Source organism: Lepisma saccharinum, chromosome 20 (assembly GCF_977018435.1).
Source record: "Lepisma saccharinum chromosome 20, izLepSacc3.1, whole genome shotgun sequence".
NCBI lineage: Eukaryota > Metazoa > Arthropoda > Insecta > Zygentoma > Lepismatidae > Lepisma > Lepisma saccharinum.
The window spans coordinates 46,609,312-46,630,281 of record NC_139248.1 but is presented as its reverse complement, the minus strand read 5'-3'; the positions used below and the strand labels follow the sequence as shown (position 1 = coordinate 46,630,281).

General features: G+C 40.9%; 1 protein-coding gene across 1 annotated transcript in view; it reads left to right on the top strand.

Moving 5' to 3' along the window:
- MTF-1 (Metal response element-binding Transcription Factor-1) overlaps positions 1 to 20,970 on the top strand; it is a 98,799-nt gene that overhangs the window by 64,512 nt on the left and 13,317 nt on the right. Inside the window, exon 5 of the mRNA XM_083141447.1 lies at positions 12,137 to 12,338. Coding sequence (XP_082997573.1) covers positions 12,137 to 12,338 — 202 coding nt within the window. The remainder of the gene's footprint in view (positions 1 to 12,136; positions 12,339 to 20,970) is intronic.

Here is a 20,970-nt window from a genome sequence, read left to right as displayed (position 1 = left end):
ATGTAATGGTCAAGATAGCCGAATTATCAGATGAGCAATCTCACGACGAGAAGAGAGCATCACTTGAGCAAAGTTACTTCATGTTAGAAGCTAAAATGCTTTAAATAATAGACAAAGACTCGACGAGAAAGAATAACACATTAAGCCTGAAACTAAATCTCCAATCAAGCTCCCAGTGGTAACTTTACCAACGTTTGACGGAAACTACACTCAATTTTCATTATTTCAAGATATTTTTGTAGCCCTGATAGAAAGAAATTAAACCTTGTCAGACATACAGAGATTGCAGTATTTACGGCTTTCGTTACAAGGTGATGCATTACAAACGATCGAGAATTTGCAACTCACAGGTGCTAATTACAAGGTCGCCTGGGATTTGATTCAGCGCAAATACAATAATCCAAACTTAATAGCCGCTGCTTATGTAAATGACATTTTAAATGTATCTTCAGTCACTAAGGAAAGTGTAACAGAATTAAGAAAGTTCACAACTACGATTAGAAGTTCTACAGAAGCATTAAGAAACATTCAGGGAGATGCGGACTTAATTGATATTTTTCTCGTTCAGTATCTTTCAGCCAAATTGGATAAGAGTACGAGAAGAGATTTTGAGAAACAATCTAGCAATACAGAATTCAGTACCATAGAAGAATTGCTTATATTTTTAGAAGCTAAGTGCAACGCTCTATAGAAATTTGAAGCAAATGAACCTTCAACATCGACAAAGCCGTTTTCAAGGTCACCAGTTGTTAGTAACGTCAGGTCAAGACAGCCACAACCATCTAACACGTATTTTACTGCATCGAGCAAAATCTGCATCCACTGCAGAGATGCCTCTCCTTTTGATCCTTTATTCAGATGCCAGTCATTTTTAAAATAGACAAATAAACAGAAATATAAATTCCTGGATGAGAACCACATATGCACGAACTGTTTGCATTTTGCTAATCACTCAGTGTTAAATTGTAAAGCAGGCTGTTGCAGGTACTGCAAGTTGCGTCATCACATGAGTTTGCACGAAGAGAGGGGTGGCGAGGACTGTGTACCTCCCCTCTCTCCGGGAAGATCAGCTGCGAACGAAGCAAGCAGTGTTTCCAACCCTCATGTCGAAGAGGGAGCCAGTTCATCGTATTCAGTAAAGAATAAGAACCAAAATGTTTTGCTGGCTACTGCCTGTGTGCTGGCAAAGGACAAAGATGGAAAATACTTGCCGCATCTTATTGTACCCGGGATCTCAAGTGAGCCTCATTAGTATGGATACGGTACAACGTTGTGGGTTATGAGGACAGAGACAAAATACGTTGATACAGGGAATAAGTTCCAACGCTGTAAATTCACCTTATGCTGTGAACGTGGAATTAAAATCAAGATTCAATGAATTTACTGTAGATGCACAATGTTCTGCCTTGAGAAATATTACTGAACATTTGCCTGCAGAAAAAATGGATACTTCGACATGGTAGATACCTACAGATATTGACCTGGTGGATGAAAACTTCAATGTTCCTGCAAAGATTGACATTTTAATTTCTGCAAGTATATTTTTCGATATCCTACTGCCAGAGAAGATGTCGAAACATGGACCTTATCCTACGTTACAAAACACACAGTTTGGCTGGATTGTAGTGGGCAACACTCCAGGTACAATGTCACATCCAAGCAGATCATTCTTCATACAGGGTGAGCCATTGGAAATGATCTTACATCGTTTCTGGTTGGTTGAAAATTTGTCTGAAGAAATTATGTCGCCTAAAGAAAAGAAAATGGAATCACATTTTCGCCAAACTACAGAAAGGAATCAAGATGGCACTTACACAGTATGCTTACCTTTGACGGAAGAAAGATCAGCATTAGGGGAATGTTTGGAACATGCACACTCCAGATTTTTACAGTTAGAATGCCGACTACAGAGAGAACTGGAATTGAAAGAAGAATATGTGGCATTTATGAACAAGGACGAGAGATTACACCACATGCAAGCAGTGCTGGAAGTGCGAGAGGCGCCAGCAACGGAAGACATCCGATATTTCATCCCCCCCCCCCATCACCCGATTGTGAATACATCAAGCTCCACGATGAAGGTACGAGTCGTATTTGACGCTTCAGCGAAAACGACTGTGGCCTGTCACTCAATTGTATACAAAGTGCAGGACCGGTTCTACAAGAGGATCTGTTCGGATTACTGCTTCGTTTTAGAACTCATATAATCGCTCTGAAATCTGATATTGAGAAGATGTATAGGATGATTCATATGCACCCTTCTGATAGGAAACTACATTGTATATTATGGAGAAAATCTCAAGATCCACCACTGATGATCTACGAATTGAACACTGTAACTTATGGCCTGACATCTAGCTCATATCTATCAACTAAATGCCTACAGCAACTAGCGACAGACAAAATGCACAACTATCCACAAGCTGCTGAAATACTGAAGAGAGACTTTTATATACATGACTCGCTATCCGGGCAAGAAGACTAAGAATCAAGCCATTAATCTACGTAAAGAACTGTCAGCATTATTATCGGCAGGAGGATTTAAGCTACGAAAATGAGCATCCAATTCTGCAAGAGTAATGGAAACTATACCTTTAGAGCTACGGGAAGTTAAAGACACGATTCTGTTTAACGACGACAGTACAAAAACACTAGGCGTCAATTGGAATACAACGGCTGACACTCTTTGCATATTAACGGCCGGAGATTCAGCGTTAGCGCCAGAATGCAATGATGAGTTGGCTACACTCACACCGGCGAAGAAACAACAGCTTACAATTTCCCATCCACGCAGCGATCCAGCCGACGGGAGGAAGAAATGCATTACAACTTTAGTTTATGTTTTTAATAAAATAAATTACTGCCTTGGTCAGCATATTTAGTTTTTCATAATCATGGAAACAAGGCTTAATGGTGTTATAACTTCCCCTATGCGGGATCAAGCAGAGAAAGCAGACACCAACGCACCTTACGATAAACAAAGCCTTTCGACGATACGTGCAAAGAAAGAAAACAATTTGGCCTGCTACGATTTGAACGTTCAAGAAACATTAACTCTTTCGCTGGCACACAATATCCCTTGGCTGCGTAATTAAATTTGAAAAAAATATTTTTTTTTATAAACAAATAGTTTTCACAATTACATTGCGTTATATATGAGAGAGAACTTACAAAATTCATTCCTTGCACTGGAAAACCATTCTGTAGTCCCTGGTGGTATGATATTTTGAAAAATTTTGAAATTTTGAAATATTTTGAAATTTTGAAAAATTTTGGAATTTTGAAAAATTTTGAAATTTTGAAAAAAATATTAGAAAGAATAATTTTAAAAAATTACATTGCAAAATATGTTATAGAGAAATTACAAAAGTCATTCCTTGCACTGGCAAACCATTCTGTAGTCCCTGATGGTATGGTATTTCTCAAAACACGGGATGACGCAGAGTGGTGAAGCGGCGTGGAGATTCGTAAGTAGTATCAAGATACTGGGTGGCAAAAACTTCAGTTTGTTCTGCTGTGTGTTCAAATACTGAGCGGGGGAAATATTTGATAAAACAAGAAAATGGTGTGCTAAATACTGTACTGTCACCAAGTAACTTAGCACTTGCCTGTGTCGAACTTCCCGCACCTAGATCAATGCTGCTTTGCACTCTGCTCCATGATGCTACGGACGGCAGTACAAATTCTTCATCAGACACTACACAATCACTGTCACCACTTGAAGTCTCATAAAAACTGTCGCTATTATCGTCACAATTTAATTCACCTTCTGATTCAACAGTTGAGTAACATCATTATCAGACAACTGTTGACAACTTGATGAAGCCATGTTGTTTACATTCGAACATGCATTTGAAACTGACATGTCAGAGCACTCAACGCTCGTATTCTAAACGGAGGCGTAATTAGTGACATAATACGGATATAAACAAAACTACAAGTTCAAATAGTTCCAAATAGTATCAACAGATGTCTGAAGGCTACTAAAAGCGACGTACTGTGGAAATGCGACACCCGCAGCGAGTGGAAGTATGAACTCGCAATAATGCGACTTCCGCAGAGCAAGGCACCTGGCGTGCTGTGCATAAATGCGACGACCGCAGCGAAAGAGTTAAGCAAGCGAAATTGCTCAACTCTTCGATCCACTCGGAATTATTGGGCCTGTTATTGCACTGTTTAAACAGTTTCTACAGAAACTATGGAAACTAAATGTATCCTGGGATGACGAGTTACCTTCAGATATATTAAACCAATGGAAGGTTTTACAAGCACAAATATACCACATTTCAGATATTAAAGTTCCATGATGTATTTTACCTAAAGGGAAGATAATAAATATTCAAATTCACGGGTTTTCTGACGCATCTGAGAGAATGTACTTTATGTCAGAACGGTAACCTCAAGAGGAGAAGTTCATTCACTCTTATGCAGCAAGGGTAAAGTCGCACCTATTAAGAAATTAACATTGCCCCGCCTTGAGCTGTGCGCAGCACTTATATTGGCAAAATTAGTTAATAAAGTGATACCTTTATTGAATCTCCAAATAAATGAGGTATATTTATATACAGACTCGCAGATTGTTTCGGCATGGATTGCAAAGGACCCAGAGACATGGAAACCCTTTTTGGCAAATAGAGTGGCTCAAATACAGGAATACACGCAGGTGTGTGATTGACGGCATGTAAGGTCAAAGGATAATCCTGCTGATATGTTATCGAGAGGAGTCGAACCCCTGAAGCTAAAGGGAAACTCACTTTGGTTACAAAGACCAGTATTTTTAAGCCAATCAGATAAAGATCCGAATTCGGCCATCAACGAGATCAGTTTTGGAATGAATGCACCTATAGAAGTACCAGAACGAAGGAAGGTGAAAATAACCTCATTGGTAACTACCCACAAATCAGAGGGAATTCTTATGAGATTCTCTAACCTTTTGAGAATGATAAGAGTTATGGCACTTTGTCATCTTTTCATTGATAATTGCATGGGACCCATGAAGAGAAATGTTCGTACTTCGAAACTGAATGCCAAGGATTTGCAACGAGCCACAGATACGTGCATTAAAGTAACGCAATCCTTATTCTACGCTTCTACGCGCAGGAAATAGAAGACTTAACACACAAGAGAGAAGTTTCACCAAACAGTGGAATAAAAGATCTGTATCCATTTCTCGACGCCGATTCCATTATTCGCTTGGGCGGACGTTTACAAAACAGCGATCTTGCTCTTGAGGCTAAACATCAGATAATCTTGCCTCCTAAAACCCATCTTAACGGCTGTTAATTGAATACGAACATCACAGATTACTTCATGCTGGAACACAGTTACTACTTTCCTCTATCAGACAAAAATATTGGGAAGACAAATAGTTAAGCACCTCCTACACTATTGTATTAAATGCCATAGACTTAAATCAGAAGCTAGCAAGCAACTGATGGGACATCTACCGGAGCACAGAAGTCGAACAGCTTATCCATTCATGTACAGTGGTGTAGACTATGCAGGACCGATAAGGATAAAGACTGGAGCGCCAAGGAGCAAATCGACGAGAAAATGTTTCATTGCACTTTTTGTGTGTTTTTCAATGAAGGCTGTACACGTTGAAATTGTTACAGATTTAACAACCGAAGCATTTTTAGCTGCATTGAAAAGATTTATATCCCGAAGAGGAAAATGCGCAGCCATTTACAGTGACAACGCCAGTACCTTTCGAGGTGCACACAGAGAACTTCAGGAACTACACGATATGTTTGAATCTACCCAGTTTCAAGATGTCATTCAAGACTATGCTGCAAATGATCACTTTGAATGGAAATTCATACCGCCAAGAGTGCCAAATTTCGGTGGACTCTGGGAAGCAGCGATTAAATCGCTAAAACATCATCTACGAAGAGTGATGGGAAGCACCATACTAACCTACGAAGAGTTAAGTACTTTACTTTGCCACATTGAAGCAATATTAAATTCAAGACCACTTTACATTTTACGTGACGAATCAGATTACCAGATATTAACTCCAGGGCATTTTCTCATTGGCAGACCCATAACCACCTTCCCAGAACCTGACCTTACCCTCATACCTGACAATAGACTCAGCAGATACCAGCTGATACAGAGGATGAGAAGATCCATTTGGAAGCAGTGGAACAAAGAATACCTACATTCTCTTCAACAACGCCAGAAGTGGACCTCCTCCACCAAGAACTCAACTCCAGGGACATTTGTACTGCTGAAGGAGGACGACGTACCCCCACTACAGTGGAAACTAGCTAAGGTGGAAGTGGTGCATCCTGGGAACGATGGACTAGTGCATGTAGTGACAGTGAAAACGAAAGACAGAGTTTTTAGAAGAAGTGTTAGTAAAATTGTGCTCCTCCCCATAGGTAAAGATGGAGATTAGTTGAATGATGTTCATTCAACCGGGGGGGGGGGGGGGAGTATGTTCGGGAATGAAAGCATTCTGCTGCGGGCTGTCTGCGGCGCATGCACGCGCAGCGAATAGACTGACTGACTTGCTCATGTGAGCTCGGCCATGCAACATACTACGCGCGCATCTCCTATTATCTAAGATGTATTAGACAGTTTTAATTACGGTTCTACATACCATTATGTATTATTTAGTATGATAAATATTCTAAAATCTAAATTGATGTACTGTGTTATTCATCTGGTAGAACTACGCCTAAGGTAAAACAGTTCTCATAAAATTACCAGAGTCTCAACGCATCATAAGTCGGTCATTACCGCAACACAGATATGTGTATTCTGTTACTAATTCTCTGGTTGTGATACAATGCATGTGAATATTTCAAGCACACATCCAATTTTTATCTATATACTTGAAACGGTCATGCAAGTTTCAACAATTATTGTTGTAGTATCAATATCAATATCCAAACTTGCAAATTGGGGCAGGGAAAATAAACTAACATTTCTCGCTCATCTAGCACCCAAACAGCGCATCCCAGAAGAAAAATGTACAGAACTTTTTTGTAGAGAAGTTTATGTAGATTATTTTTCATCATAACTGGGCTGAGCTGATACCACTTTCAACCGATAACGATACTCTCACCGATACCGATACTTGTATAATTCCAAATATATATATATACAGGAAAACCTCGTTAATATGAAGTTCAAGGGACCAAAAAATGTCAACTTCGTATTAAACAACTTTGAGTTATCCAAACTTTTCAAGATGGTGCCTGTTTTCAGGTGTAAATAAAGTAGAGTATAAATTACCCCCACAAAGGATGTTTTATACTTGGTGGTAGCTCAGAAAATAAGCTTTATATGTACTATATAATAATATTGTACGTTTTAAAGAAAGTGTAAAAAATGTTGCACAAAATGAGAACACGGTGCTTAACGCGGACACAAAGATTCCAAGGAGAAGGTTAACACCATTTATCCTGCCTAGTTATACAACCGGTTATGCACGGGATGCATGTTCTTTCAAAAAGTCTTATAAAAACAGTATTTTCTTTTAACAATTAGCAACAGACACCCCCCCCCCCCCCCGTTTGTTGATAGATAAAGGGGAGAAGTCCCTCAGACAAGAAAACACTGTTTTGGCAAATTTTATGACCCGCACAGTTGGGAAACGTATGAAGCGGGAAACTGGAGTTGCAACATACGTAAGATAGACGTCTACTTTTGCTGGAAACCTAGATGACAACGCATTAAGCGGGTTGATGATCTTTAGTTGGCCTATGTGGCTTTGATTATCTGTAACAGTTTCCCTTTTTTTATGAAGTTCTGCAGGGCACAAAGAACACACTTTTAATGAAAGTGGTTACGGGAAGTTGTCGGCTACCAGATGTCAATGTCCAGCGGGCATTTCGGGCTGCTTCTCTCGAGTTGTCAGCAGCTCTTAGGACAAGGAAAAATGTCCAGGTCAAGTTAAAATAACGTCCAAGCTCTCTCCACATTCGATCTCCTCTTGTCGACTTACGCAGGTGTCTACTTCAAATTAAGCGAAACCAGTTTTGCGGAAGGGTCTTCTAAACAACTTCGTATTAAAAATTATCCGTATTTCGATTTATCCGTACTGAAATACATTATAAATCCTATCTTATCGGCTGGGGAATGGGAAGAACTTTGGATTAAAGGGTACTTCGTATTAACCAATATCCTATTAATGAGGTTTTCCTGTATATATATATATATATATATATATATGACATCTGATTGATTGTCACCGATCTAAAAAAGACTCTCCACTTCAGATGCATTGTTGCATATATATATCTGTGTGTGTGCTCTGTTGCAACAATGCATCTCAAGTGTACAGTCTTTTTTAGATCGGTGACAATCGATCAGATGTTTCAAATATGAGAGAAATATTATAAGAAGCTAAGAGCGAGATAATCGTGTCGTCCCCCTCTCTCCCAATGTTAAGAAATGAGAGTATGCCTCTTCAACCTCCTCTAAAACTAAGGGATCAATCTTCCAAACTAACATTAAAATCATCCATAAACACAAAAATAATTGGCGATTTACCAGCCCCGACCGGACACGACATCTAAAACTAACAGTAAAGCTGTAATGTAAAACCAATTTCGTCTCCTTTTTGTCCTTTAACAAAGATAATAGAAATTTGTAAATGAAATGTAAGGAGAGAATGATAACTTACCAGTCTCTTGCTTCTATATCAGGTGATTGACTTCAATAAGATGATATTCCGATGTGGCTTTGCTTTCGACATATATACTTTCGGCAAATGATTTCTAAAAAAAAAAGTAATTGCACAGTTCTATCCATTGGCGTGGAGGAAAATCCAAACCCATCACTTCACGTTCCAGAAAGTACCTAGGATCATCTGTTGTTCAAAGAACATTATTCCCCTGCCGCGTCTCTGTGTTGAAACATGCCTGCTGAAACCCAGTTATCGAGGTCGGGACAAACAAAAGTCTACAGTTGGAAAGGAAAAGGGGATTAGCCCAGGTATTTGAATTTCCAGGAATATGCTACGTACTATGTCTGAGACACGTCCATCACGTGAGCGATGACTGTTTTGACTGCTGGAGGTCTCTAAGGAGAGAGATGTTCACAATACACCAGGTGCCTTGTTGGCACCGAGACCTTATTGGGATTATTGTTACACGAGATGGCATTTGTGGGAACAAAGTCTGGTAGACTTCGAAGGAACTCCTATGGAGATAATTTCACGTTAACCTTGATTTGCAAGATACTTGACCGTGAGTTTTATTTGTGTATGTATTCTTTGTCACGTACTTGCCGTTCATGGAACTTGAATCCACGTTCAACTAACAAATGCACAAATACGTATTTTTCAGTTTTTTCAAAACCAAAGGTAAGTTGGAATAGGTGAATGAACTTTTGAAAGGGAACAAATTTTGGTTTTGGCCATGCTTCTAGCTACTCAAAGACAATGGTATCAGCTAGTATTGGTGCAAAAATATCAACCGATACTTTCCGATACCAGTACCCTTGGTATCGCCTGATACCGATACATCGGTATCGGCTCAGCCCTAATCATAACCTCTTTTGCTGTAAAATGCTTTCCAAGCAAGATATTTGCAAAAAAATTATTTTGAGCGCCATTTTTCAAAGATGGCGGTCAAATCTGGTGTAGTACAGGGGTGCAAATTAATATGTTGTTAAGAACCCTTAAGGAAGATAATAAAATTTGTTCCAGCCTTCCCTGATTTTTTCCCCTTATTAGACCCCCTTATTGACTGGTCTTTGCAGAGAGGATGTCAAAGTTAGAATAGCAATGGCAAGGAGAATGGAAGAAGTGCCAAATCATTAGATTAGGCATAAGGTATAACAGCGCCAGCAAAAAATCGGGCAAAACCAGGCTGGCTCAGTAGCTCAGTGGTAGAGCAATGACACTGTTTACCAGAGACCCAAGTTCAAGTCCTGGTCGAGTCTGTATTTTTCACTGAGAGTTTTGTAGACCTTTGGATACACAATTAAGAAAGTGACTAATGTAATGGAGTGTAATGTTGAAAAGTGGATGGTACAAGGAAGTGAGGAAAAAACTAGAATCTTTAGAGATGTGCCTATGATGAATAATGGGAATAATGGACCATGTGAAATGGACAGACAAAGTAAGTAATAAAACTTGGTTGGAATGAGTTGGTGAAAGAAGGGCTATGCTGGAAGTGATCAGGAAAAGGAAATTGAATTGGCTGGAACACTGGCTAAGAAGGAACTGCCTACTAAAAGATTCACTGGAAAGAATGTGATTGGAGAAAGGATCCGGAGTTATCAGATGTTAGACAATATTAAATTAAGGTTAAGAGGGTCAATTTCTCCTAGGCCCTTCTCTCTCCAACAGCTGCCGAGCACTGTTGCCAGCTTCACTTTATTGGAGCCAAACCTGGCTCTTTCGTGCACTCGTTTGTCTGTGAACTGTGATACTCGCACCCTGCCTCACTACAATGCCATCACTGACTTCGGCCCGCAAAGACCAACTTTTGCACGTGATGTGATATTGTTATATTGGCTGCTTCGCCCCATTCCCTCATCTGCTTTTTTTATAGCGTCGTGGCCGAGTTGAAGATGACATAATATTGTTATCTGGGAAAGTCAACTTTAGCTCTATTTAATGTGATATTTAGCTCTTTTTTTTATGCACATCAAGTTTGGAAACACTGCCAGGTTGGCCGTAGGCAGCAAGGAGGAATGCATTACGCTTATGGGATCATTATTTTATTCATTCTCTCGGGAATATCAAACATCCAATGACGTAGAATAATACATTGACGGAAAATGGACACATTGAACTATGTCTTAGTCATAGGGAAAGTCGAAACTCCCATAACTTGAAGCTGATTTCTCATAAGGAATGCCATAGGATTCTGTAAATACTTATTGATCATATTTTTCATACATTGTGTCTAGCTTAATAATCACCTTAAAAAATCGCTTCCACATGCAAAATGGAGAGAAATTCTTACTCTCTTGTATAGTCAAGGTTTTTTTTTAGCAGTAGTGCCCATTCCGACGATATTGAAATAATGCACAACTGGTGCATAATTGTGTCACTTCCCCTAAGTGGAGCTTACATTGAAATGAAATGTAATGTGTGAGGTCGGAAATCCTGGAGGTTGTAGTGAGAAACCTGTCTGTTAAGCGAGAGAATTATAATGAATGAATATTCAATGGCTGTGTTTATGTTTCCCTAAGTGGATGAGGAAGGAGGCAATCCAACCATCATCCACTCCCCCAGGGAGGTAAGTGCTCTTTCCAAATATAGAAAGATGGGCTTTGCACTATGAGAAGAAATTAAAATTGAACCTTTTCAGTGCAATTTCAATTGCATTTTTTCATCTATTCTGCAATTGAACAGTTGAGTGCATTAATTTTTACAGTGCAAGAATTTCCATAACCTTTCCTTTGTCCTGGCAAGTTAGAAAGTTCCCTGCATTTGGTGATAAAGTTTGCTTGTAAGCAAAACTGGGGAATACTCTTTTCCAAATGTTTACTACAGATGTAAAGCCATACTTCATTTCTTCTGAAGCTGTACTGCAACTCAAATGAGCGTACCATTTTACGTGATCGGAAGTGCATATCTCATGTGTTTCATTCTATTTTTACTCACTGTTAATAAGTACTTTATTAGATAAGAGAAATGTCCTTGTTGCACATAGTTACTTTCAGGTGCATGTAATATACACACACACAAACATATAAGTTAAAAAGAATATAAATTACAGTTGTGTGTAGAAGGACCTATCAGCAAGACAATAATAAAACATAAAATTCATGATTCTTAAAATATGAGGAAAACATCTTCTAAGCATTTTCATGGTACTGCTACTTTCAAACGTTCAAACAGCCAACGACAAAGAAAATAGTATGCATATTGTCCATCACTATTTTCATTCTTTCGTATCATACATCCTGCATTGTTTTAAGGAGTGGAATTCTGTTCATTGGAAGAAGATGTCCTCTACTTATTGACATTTTTATTTACATTTATTATCATCACATTGTGAAAAACTGTGATGGACAGTTTGCCTACCATTTATTTTGCTGTTGGGTGTACGTTTGTTCATCTTTCTTCTTTTGGATTATTGAAATACCAATTTGATTTAAATCAGCTAGCATTCTCTTGCCTTATTATCATCATCCTCATTACTATTATTATTATAACTTTTGTTAGATGTGTGGAGGACGGTTGTGAGAAAGCATTTACTGCCAGCCACCATCTGAAGACCCACCAGAGGACCCACACAGGTGAAAGGCCCTATTCCTGTGTGCAGTCAGATTGCCGGAAGAGTTTTGCTACGCACCATAGTTTGAAATCACATGTTCGACGGCACCAGAGGAATGAGACTTTTTTAGATTCCAATAATTTGATTGCAGTAAGTATATTAAAAGAAATAAATATAATTTAAAATAAGTTAATTTTTAAATACATGTAAGCAAATTACTAACTTTGTCTACGAGACTCTACATTAATTTTGGTGGCCCCTGCCAAGTGAATGGTGGCAGGGACCACCAAAATAATTAGAACCATTAACCTTTAGACCGTCGAGTGAGGTTTAGGAAAGTAAACCCTGTGTCGCCGAGGGCTTTGCCCGTGAATTGTAAATTTCTACACTTATTTCAGATAAAACGTTATAACTCGTAGACTATTGGACCAATCTACTTCGGGTAATTTTTGTTTGTAAGCTAGAAAGAAGCATAGCGCATGAGACCATGACCAATTCGGAATACCGAAAGGGGGGGGGGGATTGGGGGCTCTTTTACCTTGTTTTCATAGAATGGACTTCTGGGAACAAAATTAAACTTGTTTCATGCTCCTGGCTATCATACAAGGTGAATTATGAGGCAATATGTGTAACACTGTTTTTTTTTTTTTGTGTTTTTTTTTACAAAAAAAGCCTAATTTGCATAGAGCGCATGAAATTATTATAATTCATAGACTATTCGACCTATCTGCTTCAGGTAACTTTTGTTTGCAAGCTAAAACATCAGGGCATGGAACCATGCCCAATTCAGAATAGCTAAGGCTGTAGGTAAAAATCAAAATCTGGACTGGGCCCCCTCTGTTTCCACTGTTATGGGAAAAGGACTCAAACTTTTCCCTTGTTTTCATAGAATGGATTTCTGACAACAAAATGAAACTTGTTTCATGCTCCTGGCTGTCATACAAGGTGACTTATGAGGCAATATGTGAAATTCGTGTTTTGTTACAAAAAAAGCCTAATTTGCATAGTGCGCATAAAATTATTATAACTCATAGACTATAGACTATCTGGTTATGATGGAACCCGTCTCCCTGCTAAAAATGGAGAAAGCAGGGGGGGGGGGGGGTCAGCACCTGCAAGAATTTTCAGCTTAGACCTTCTAAATCTGCTTTTGTTTTGTCCACGTTTCGTTTGAGACGTGGGCGTCTTTTTTGGGTGGTTGCAAATGACCAACTTTCATTCTAGCCACGTTCTATTTTTAGCCTTTGGGCTCTGAAATTTCCAACCAGCCTTTCAAACAAAGAAGACGTGATATTTAGCGACCTTCGCCCGGAGGAAACAAACTGCGCCGTAAATATCTGATGTTTATAGCTTCCCTTCAATGCATGACTCGAACACATGACACTGGCATCTTGGAAGTAGGGGGGGGGGGGGGGAGTTTGCTTCACAGTAACAAAAATAAATTCAAGTTGAAGGTCTACGTGTACAGGACCTGAATTACTGACTGCATGTGTGTGATGACCACTTTGATATTACTACTTCTTGCAACTACCATTTGTCATGTGTGACCAACAAAGTAGCAATTAGATGAGGAATTGTCTATATGTGACTCATGGGAGTGGAGGGACCATGATGATAGATAGGTAGATACAAATTATAAAGAGAAGGTAACCATGTTTGTAATCTGTGTGAGTTACCATAACTACAAGACTTAGTTATATGGATGGATGCACATGGAGTAAATGTATACTTGAATACGTTTTTATTGTGTTATATTATGTGTTAGTTTTACACAATTAAACAGGTGTTATCATCGTTCGGTGTTGTACTTAATGACTTTTATTTATCATGAAGTAAGCAAGGGGCAGTGAGGGAGGCACGTTCCCAGATTTTCTCCACGAAGGGACAAGCAAGGTATTTTTCCATGGGGCCATTACCCCGATAACAGTGTTGCCTCCTCGAAAAACATAATTTGAATTTGAAATTATCACATTCCTGCATCCCCATTACATAATAATTAATGAAAATTACTATGACTGAAATCAAACAATACGTGTAAAATATAAGTTTTATAAGGGGGATATGTGGTCATCTTTGCCCCCTCTTCCAGACGTTCCATGTATGCGCCTATATCATTATCCTTTCACCTAGAAATTTAGTGTAGAGGAATCTAATCGCTGTTATTAAACGATATTATACTCTTAGAGAAAATGAAGTATTTTCAAGCCTATGAAAGTTCAAAGCAACTACGGGTCAAGGGGGTGCAGTGGTTCAACCACAAGGGGGTTGAGGGGCATTTCCTGATCCAAACCTTGGAGGGAAATCAATTCTAGGGGGCAAATATAGATGTAAAGGAAAGCAAGACTAGCAGAATCTACGAGTGGCAGGACAAAAGGATACTCAAGATGGAATTAGTTTTCAGGTCTTTCTTGAATTATTTCTTCCAGAAGGTCAGGAGCACCTGCAGGGGCACAAAAGGGCAATTGTCTCCTCGACTTCAAATTTTCTACAAATAAAAAAAACATTTCGTAAAATTTTCTTGCTCGCTTTGCTCGCAATATCTGCTTTTCTTCCAGTCTTGTCAAGTTCAGAGACGTAGGTACGGAGCGGCAGGAGTTGTCCATGGGACCCTAACAATCTGATTGAGAAAAATTGTAATAGAGAATGCCAAGGTGCCAGTCTCATGATTTTTTTTTGCTCTCTATTAAATCAATACTGTTATCAACTTGCAAAAATTTGGATTTCGCTTTCTTGCTCGCTTCACTTCAGTTTCTTTCCAGTAATGCATTGTAAATTACCAGAGAGAGAAGTAAGAACACCTAAGTACTTCAGACAGTTGCTGCTATAACAGTTTGGTTTGGAGGGAAAGGAACACATACATTTCAGAGAAAATTTATATCATTTTTGCTGTTGGTTTGTTATGGGGCGAATGAATTGCTTATGTAATGTATTTAAATAATATGTTTATATATACAGGGTGGCTCAAAAAGTCTTTTAACACCCTCGGTACAAGGCCACTGCAGCGCGCAACGTGGAAATGGTGATGACCAATCTTTGCCAGGCCAAGGGGGAACCACATTGACGCCACCCGCATGGTCGGTGGCCATCTTGATGTCCGCCATCTTGAATTCAACTTCAGAATTTTAAATGGGAAGGGGGTGATATGATATCAAATCAGGCTAGAATTTCACGAGAAATGCAATGGTGAAGGTTTTTTCGATGTATCTTTAACCAGTAAAAAGTTATGACTGAATTCTTGTACCAATTTGCTCCTTTTCGAGGTGTTAGAAAAATGCCTTAAAATTTGTTTAGCGCATCGGTAACGCATTGAGATCAAAGTGACGTCTAGGGAGAGAAGTTTGCATGCCATTGCACAAGATTTTAATCGGATATATCCATGAAGAGCTGCGCATTATGAATGGTTGTCACGAATAATTACAGTGTGATGCTTCCATTAAATGAAAAGTCCTTCACAGGACTGTTTCCTTTATCCCTTATTAAGTAACACAAATATTCAACATGCTGAGAAATAAAGGTACATTTCTCCAAATTAGCTTTCACATTGTGTGCTTGTAATCTATAGAGCACTAAACAAGTTGTCTCGTAACATTCATTCTTCGTTCTTCCACCAATTATGACATCATCGAAATAAAAAGCAACTCCCGGGATTTCTCCAAGAATCTTTGCCAATGTCATTTGAAAAATATCTCCACTTATGGAGATTCCAAAGCATAACCATTTAATTCTAAATAAACCAATATGAGTGTTCACGATCGTAAGTTTCTGCGCAACGTCTGATAACAATAACTGAAGATAAGCCATCTTCAAGTCAATAACTGAAAAATATGTACATCCAATAAGTTTAATGAAAATATCATCGGGCGTGCTGCAATTAAACTTTACCTTATCTGTCATTTTATTAATCGTACCGGAAAAGTCAACACGTAATTTTAGTGGACTGTCCTTCTTCATTACTGTAACTAGTGGTGAAGCCCAATCCGAGTATTCAATTGGTTCCCATAAACCTGACTTAATTAATTTTTCAATCTCAGCTTCGACTTTGGAATGTAAACCATAGGGAATATCGTAAGCTTTTCTGAAAACAGGAGCAGCTCCTGGTTTCAATAGAATGTCCACTTTGAATGGTGTTATAGGCTTGGACATATCTCCGTCAAATACTGAATTGAAATCTTGTTTGATTTGTATGCATAATTCATCTGGCTTATTTAACTGTTTAGAGTTCGCCTTATAAGTTATAACTACTATGATTTCACCACAAAGGATCAACCATGATTGCCCGACTAAAGGATTTTGTAGTTTTTCTGAACAAATTATAATCGGTAGGCGGTAAGTGCTGCTACCATACTCGACATCTAGGAATTCTTGGCCACAAACAGATAACTTATTATTGCCTACACCTTTAATCACGATATTAGTTGCCTGAATAGGTATATTTGGAAAACATTTGTTGTACAAATCTGAATTAAAAAGTGTAACAGCCGATTCTGTATCCACTTCACATTGTATAATACAGCCATTAATGTTCAAATTTATGTGCCTTCCCGATGGCGCATTGGTAGCGTCGTCGCCTTGTAATCAAGGGGTCCCGGGTTCGATACCCGGTGGAGGCACAAGTGGTTCGGATCCCACTAAACTGTAGGTCCAGTCCCAATTAGCCTTACTGTGCATAAAGTGGACTTAAAACAACCAATCAATCAATGTTCAAATTTACAAAATTAGGTTTTGCTGTAACTACATGTATAGTGTTAGAAGATGAGTTATGACTGTTAGGACTAGGTCTAACCGGATCTAAATGATATAATGATAACATATCCACATTGCTTTGCATTTTGTCTAATAACGAGTTATCATTACAAGCATTATCCTTTTGTATTGGTTGAAACTTATTCACCGTAGAATCTTTGAATCGCTGTTTCTTCCTACAACTTTGATGCCAGTGACCTTTTTTCCCACAATATGTACACAAAGAATTCCTTGATGGACATAAACCTATTCTGTGACTCCGTGTACATTTAGTACAAGGGTGAAACTGTTTACTATAATCCGGTGAGGAACTTGCCCTGCCAGATTGGTTCCGAAATGGAACTGAAGTCTGTCTGTTGACTGACCTATTGTCTTTATGTTTCCCGACTGTCCTGCTAACATAAGAAACATCTTTGGTTTGGTTCATCTGACTTTTACTAAACATCAATGAAACGTCAGATAATAACTTCTTCCTAGTAGCCTTGGAACAAATTCCCACTATCAACTGTTCAACTACGGCTTCTTCTAAATATTGCTCATACATACACTTTAGAGCCTGTTGCTTAAGCCTAACCATGAAATCTACTACTGATTCACCAATCTCTTGCACACATCATCTAAATTTAAATCTTTTGACATGCTTATTGGTCTTAGGCTTAATATGAGACAACAGCTTATCTTTCAGCAATGAATAAGGCTGTAACTGTACTTGTTCAGGAGCTAGCAGATTTGTCAAGACTTTAAACACTGTAGCTCCAACCACAGAAGTCAATAAAGGTACTTTGTGCTCTTTAGGCAACTTTTGAACAACACATATTTGTTCAAAACGAAGTAAATAATCATCAATATCCTCTGTTTCAGACCGAAACTCAACAAATGTCATAGGAGTTGACATAATGAGATTTAATAAAAATAGCTACTCACATGAATACATAGGCGTGCGCAGACCCTCTGATTAGGGGGGTTGGGCAAAAGTCAGTAAAGTTCAGTCGGGAAAGAAAAACCTAATTTTATCTCACTGTCTCAGTTTTATTGCATTGGTGGGTATCTGCGTGCATGTATGTGTGTGTGTGTGTGTCTATATATACAGGGTGATTCTAAAGGTATAGTACAAACGAAAACCACAGATACCTCCCATGAAATAGAGACGAAAGTTCCCCTTCCACTTTTCCGAGAGATGCCTCCGTGAGGAGCTAGACAATGCCAAAAACGTGTGAAAATGAACTTCACACCTCTGTACAGCCATTACCAGTGAAGATAGAAAGGCGGAACAAACGAAGTCAAAAGGAACACCAAAGTCGCCCATCCGAAAAACACTAGGCGGCAGCTGCGCAATGCATGCGCATGGGGTTCCACAAAGGAAATAGGAGTGTCCCGCAAGACAAGTGAAGGGAAAGGGTAGCGATCGACAACGGTAGGGAGAAAAGAAGCTATGAAGCATGAAGTAACAATTGCACAGCGGGAAACAAACACCATGACTGAAGCAGTGCAGTCGAGAAAAGTAGTGCGGGGTTGCAGAACCACGGGAGGACGACGTAGGATGTAAAAACACACCGAGAATGCAAGCAAAGTGGTCCGTGACACTCGACAGGCAACAGACGCGTACATGGTTCGGGGCAGAAATGGCAGCGCTGGCGGTGCAGTGCAAGGGGAGTCCCCAAAACACAGTGGGGAGACACCGCAGCAAGAACAAAGCACGGTTCAACGAAAGAGAAAGAGGACCGGACGGGAATGGTACCTGCCAAGGAGACAACAAATGCGGGACGAGGGATTCCCCGTAGCAGCACCGAGGGGATGTCACACAGAGGTCGTGCGCCAGCGGGACAAGCACAGCAACTACGGGCACAGGAGGTTATTGCTAATGAAAGGTGCACGTACAGATAGGACCACGTACCCCGTACTGACGTTGTAACAAACGTCGTGATGGGGCCCAATCAGCCTCTTAGAAATGAAGCCGGAGGCACATCGCTGGGTGGGAGCGGGCGAAAGGCTGCTGGAGTGTCGTACGAACCCCACCACTCCGTAGGGTGGACGACACTAATGGACGAGGTCGGAATGTTTCCATCCCGATCACCAGGTCCACCGTTCCCAGACCTGACGCGGCTGCTTGCTTCCGAGCGCAACCCCAGCCGAACAACTCGAGTCCCTCCTCGGCCGCAGCCTTCCGCTCCGAAACCAAGCGTGGCCTCACACCACCGCAGCCGCACACTGCCGTGTGGGTGTGAGACCGGGCCGAGCAAGGCTGGACAGATAAACTGCGTGGGACAATCGTGTAATGAAGCTACGTGGGGGTATGCACATCTGATCAACTGCTGGGTTACCCCACATTGTTGTACACAAACACCACACGATCGTACGTAGTGCTCCTCGTCGGCTCGAGCAAGACGGACGAAGTACGTGTTGTGGGTGAATGGGGCAAGAATGAAGGACGCTACATGTGTTCCACGATGACAAGGCCCCAGAGTACATGGCCCCACCTGACGGCAGTGGTCAGGTAGTGAAGAGCACAGGCACGGGTGGCTCAGGAACGTCAGCTGATTGTACCACAGCGCCGTGCGGACATGTGGGCTGATTGGAAGTGCAGCGTCAGGGAGCATGTCAGTGAAAGAGCCAGTGCGGTGGTGGTGTGCTTGACGTACGACACTTGAGTACGTTGTTTCGAAGCCGTTGTGACCAGTGTGTGTGTGTGTGTGTGCCACCTGTGCACTGCAGTACAGTATTCCATAATTGGCACTATCCTCACCATACCATGGAACGCTACACATTTGTAGAACTGAGGGACATGCATTTTGTCTACGGCCTTGCAGATGGCAATGGCCGAGCAGCTGCACGCCTTTATCGCGGACGGTATCCGGAGAGGCGACAACCCGACAGCAGGTTGTTTTCGAACGTGCACCGTACCCTTGGTGAATCAGGTGTGTTACGTGCAGGCCATCATGTCGGTCACCCAAGACATGTGCGCACCGCGGCGGTCGAGGAGGACGTACTTGCTCGCGTGGACTACACACCGTCCACTAGCACCCGTGGCATTGCACGTGCAGTGGGAGTATCACAGTCGACAGTGTGGCGTGTCCTTCATGATGATCTGCTGTATCCCTATCATCCACAGCGAGTCCACGCGTTGCAGGCTGGGGATTACCCACGACGTGTGGAATTCTGTCAACGACTGTTGCAGTTTTGTACCGATGATCCCCGTTTTTTGCGCCATGTGCTTTTCACGGACGAGGCAACATTCACCCGTGAGGGCATCTTCAAATGCCGAAACAGCCATGTGTGGGATTATGAAAATCCACATGCAGCAGTCGAGGTGCACCATCAGACACAGTTTGCAGTGAATATCTGGGCAGGTATCATCGATGAACAGATTATCGGTCCATACCTGCTGCCACCACGTTTAAATGGCCGCCTCTATCGCACCTTTCTTGCATCAGTCCTTCCAGAGCTGCTAGAAGATGTACCCCTCAACGTGCGACATCATATGTGGTTTCAATTGGATGGAGCGCCTGCACATTTTGATGGCACAGTGCGAACCCTTTTGCACCGTACCTACCCTCAGCGCTGGATCGGCAGAGAGGGCCCCGTCCCCTGGCCCGCCCGTTCGCCTGACCTCACACCAATGGATTTCTTCTTGTGGGGCCATGTGAAAACACTCGTCTACGAGACCCCGGTGCCTGACAAGGAAACATTGGTAGCGCGGATACTTGCAGTATCGGCTGAGGTGTGTACCATGCCAGGGATTTTTGATAAGGTTCGCCAGAATTTCCTGCGACGCTGCAATGCCTGCATTGAATGTGGTGGTCGTCAATTTGAGCAACTTTTGTAACAACGTCAGTCCGGGGTACGACTACGTACTACGTACTATTCCTATCTGTAAGTGCACCTTTGCGTGGCAATAAACCTCCTGTGCCCGTAGTTGCTGTGTTTGTCCTGCTGGCGCACGACCTCTGTGTGACATCCCCTCGGTGCTGCTAAGGGGAATCCCTCGTCCCGCATTTGTTGTCTGCTTGACAGGTACCATTCCCCGTCCGGTCCTCTTTCT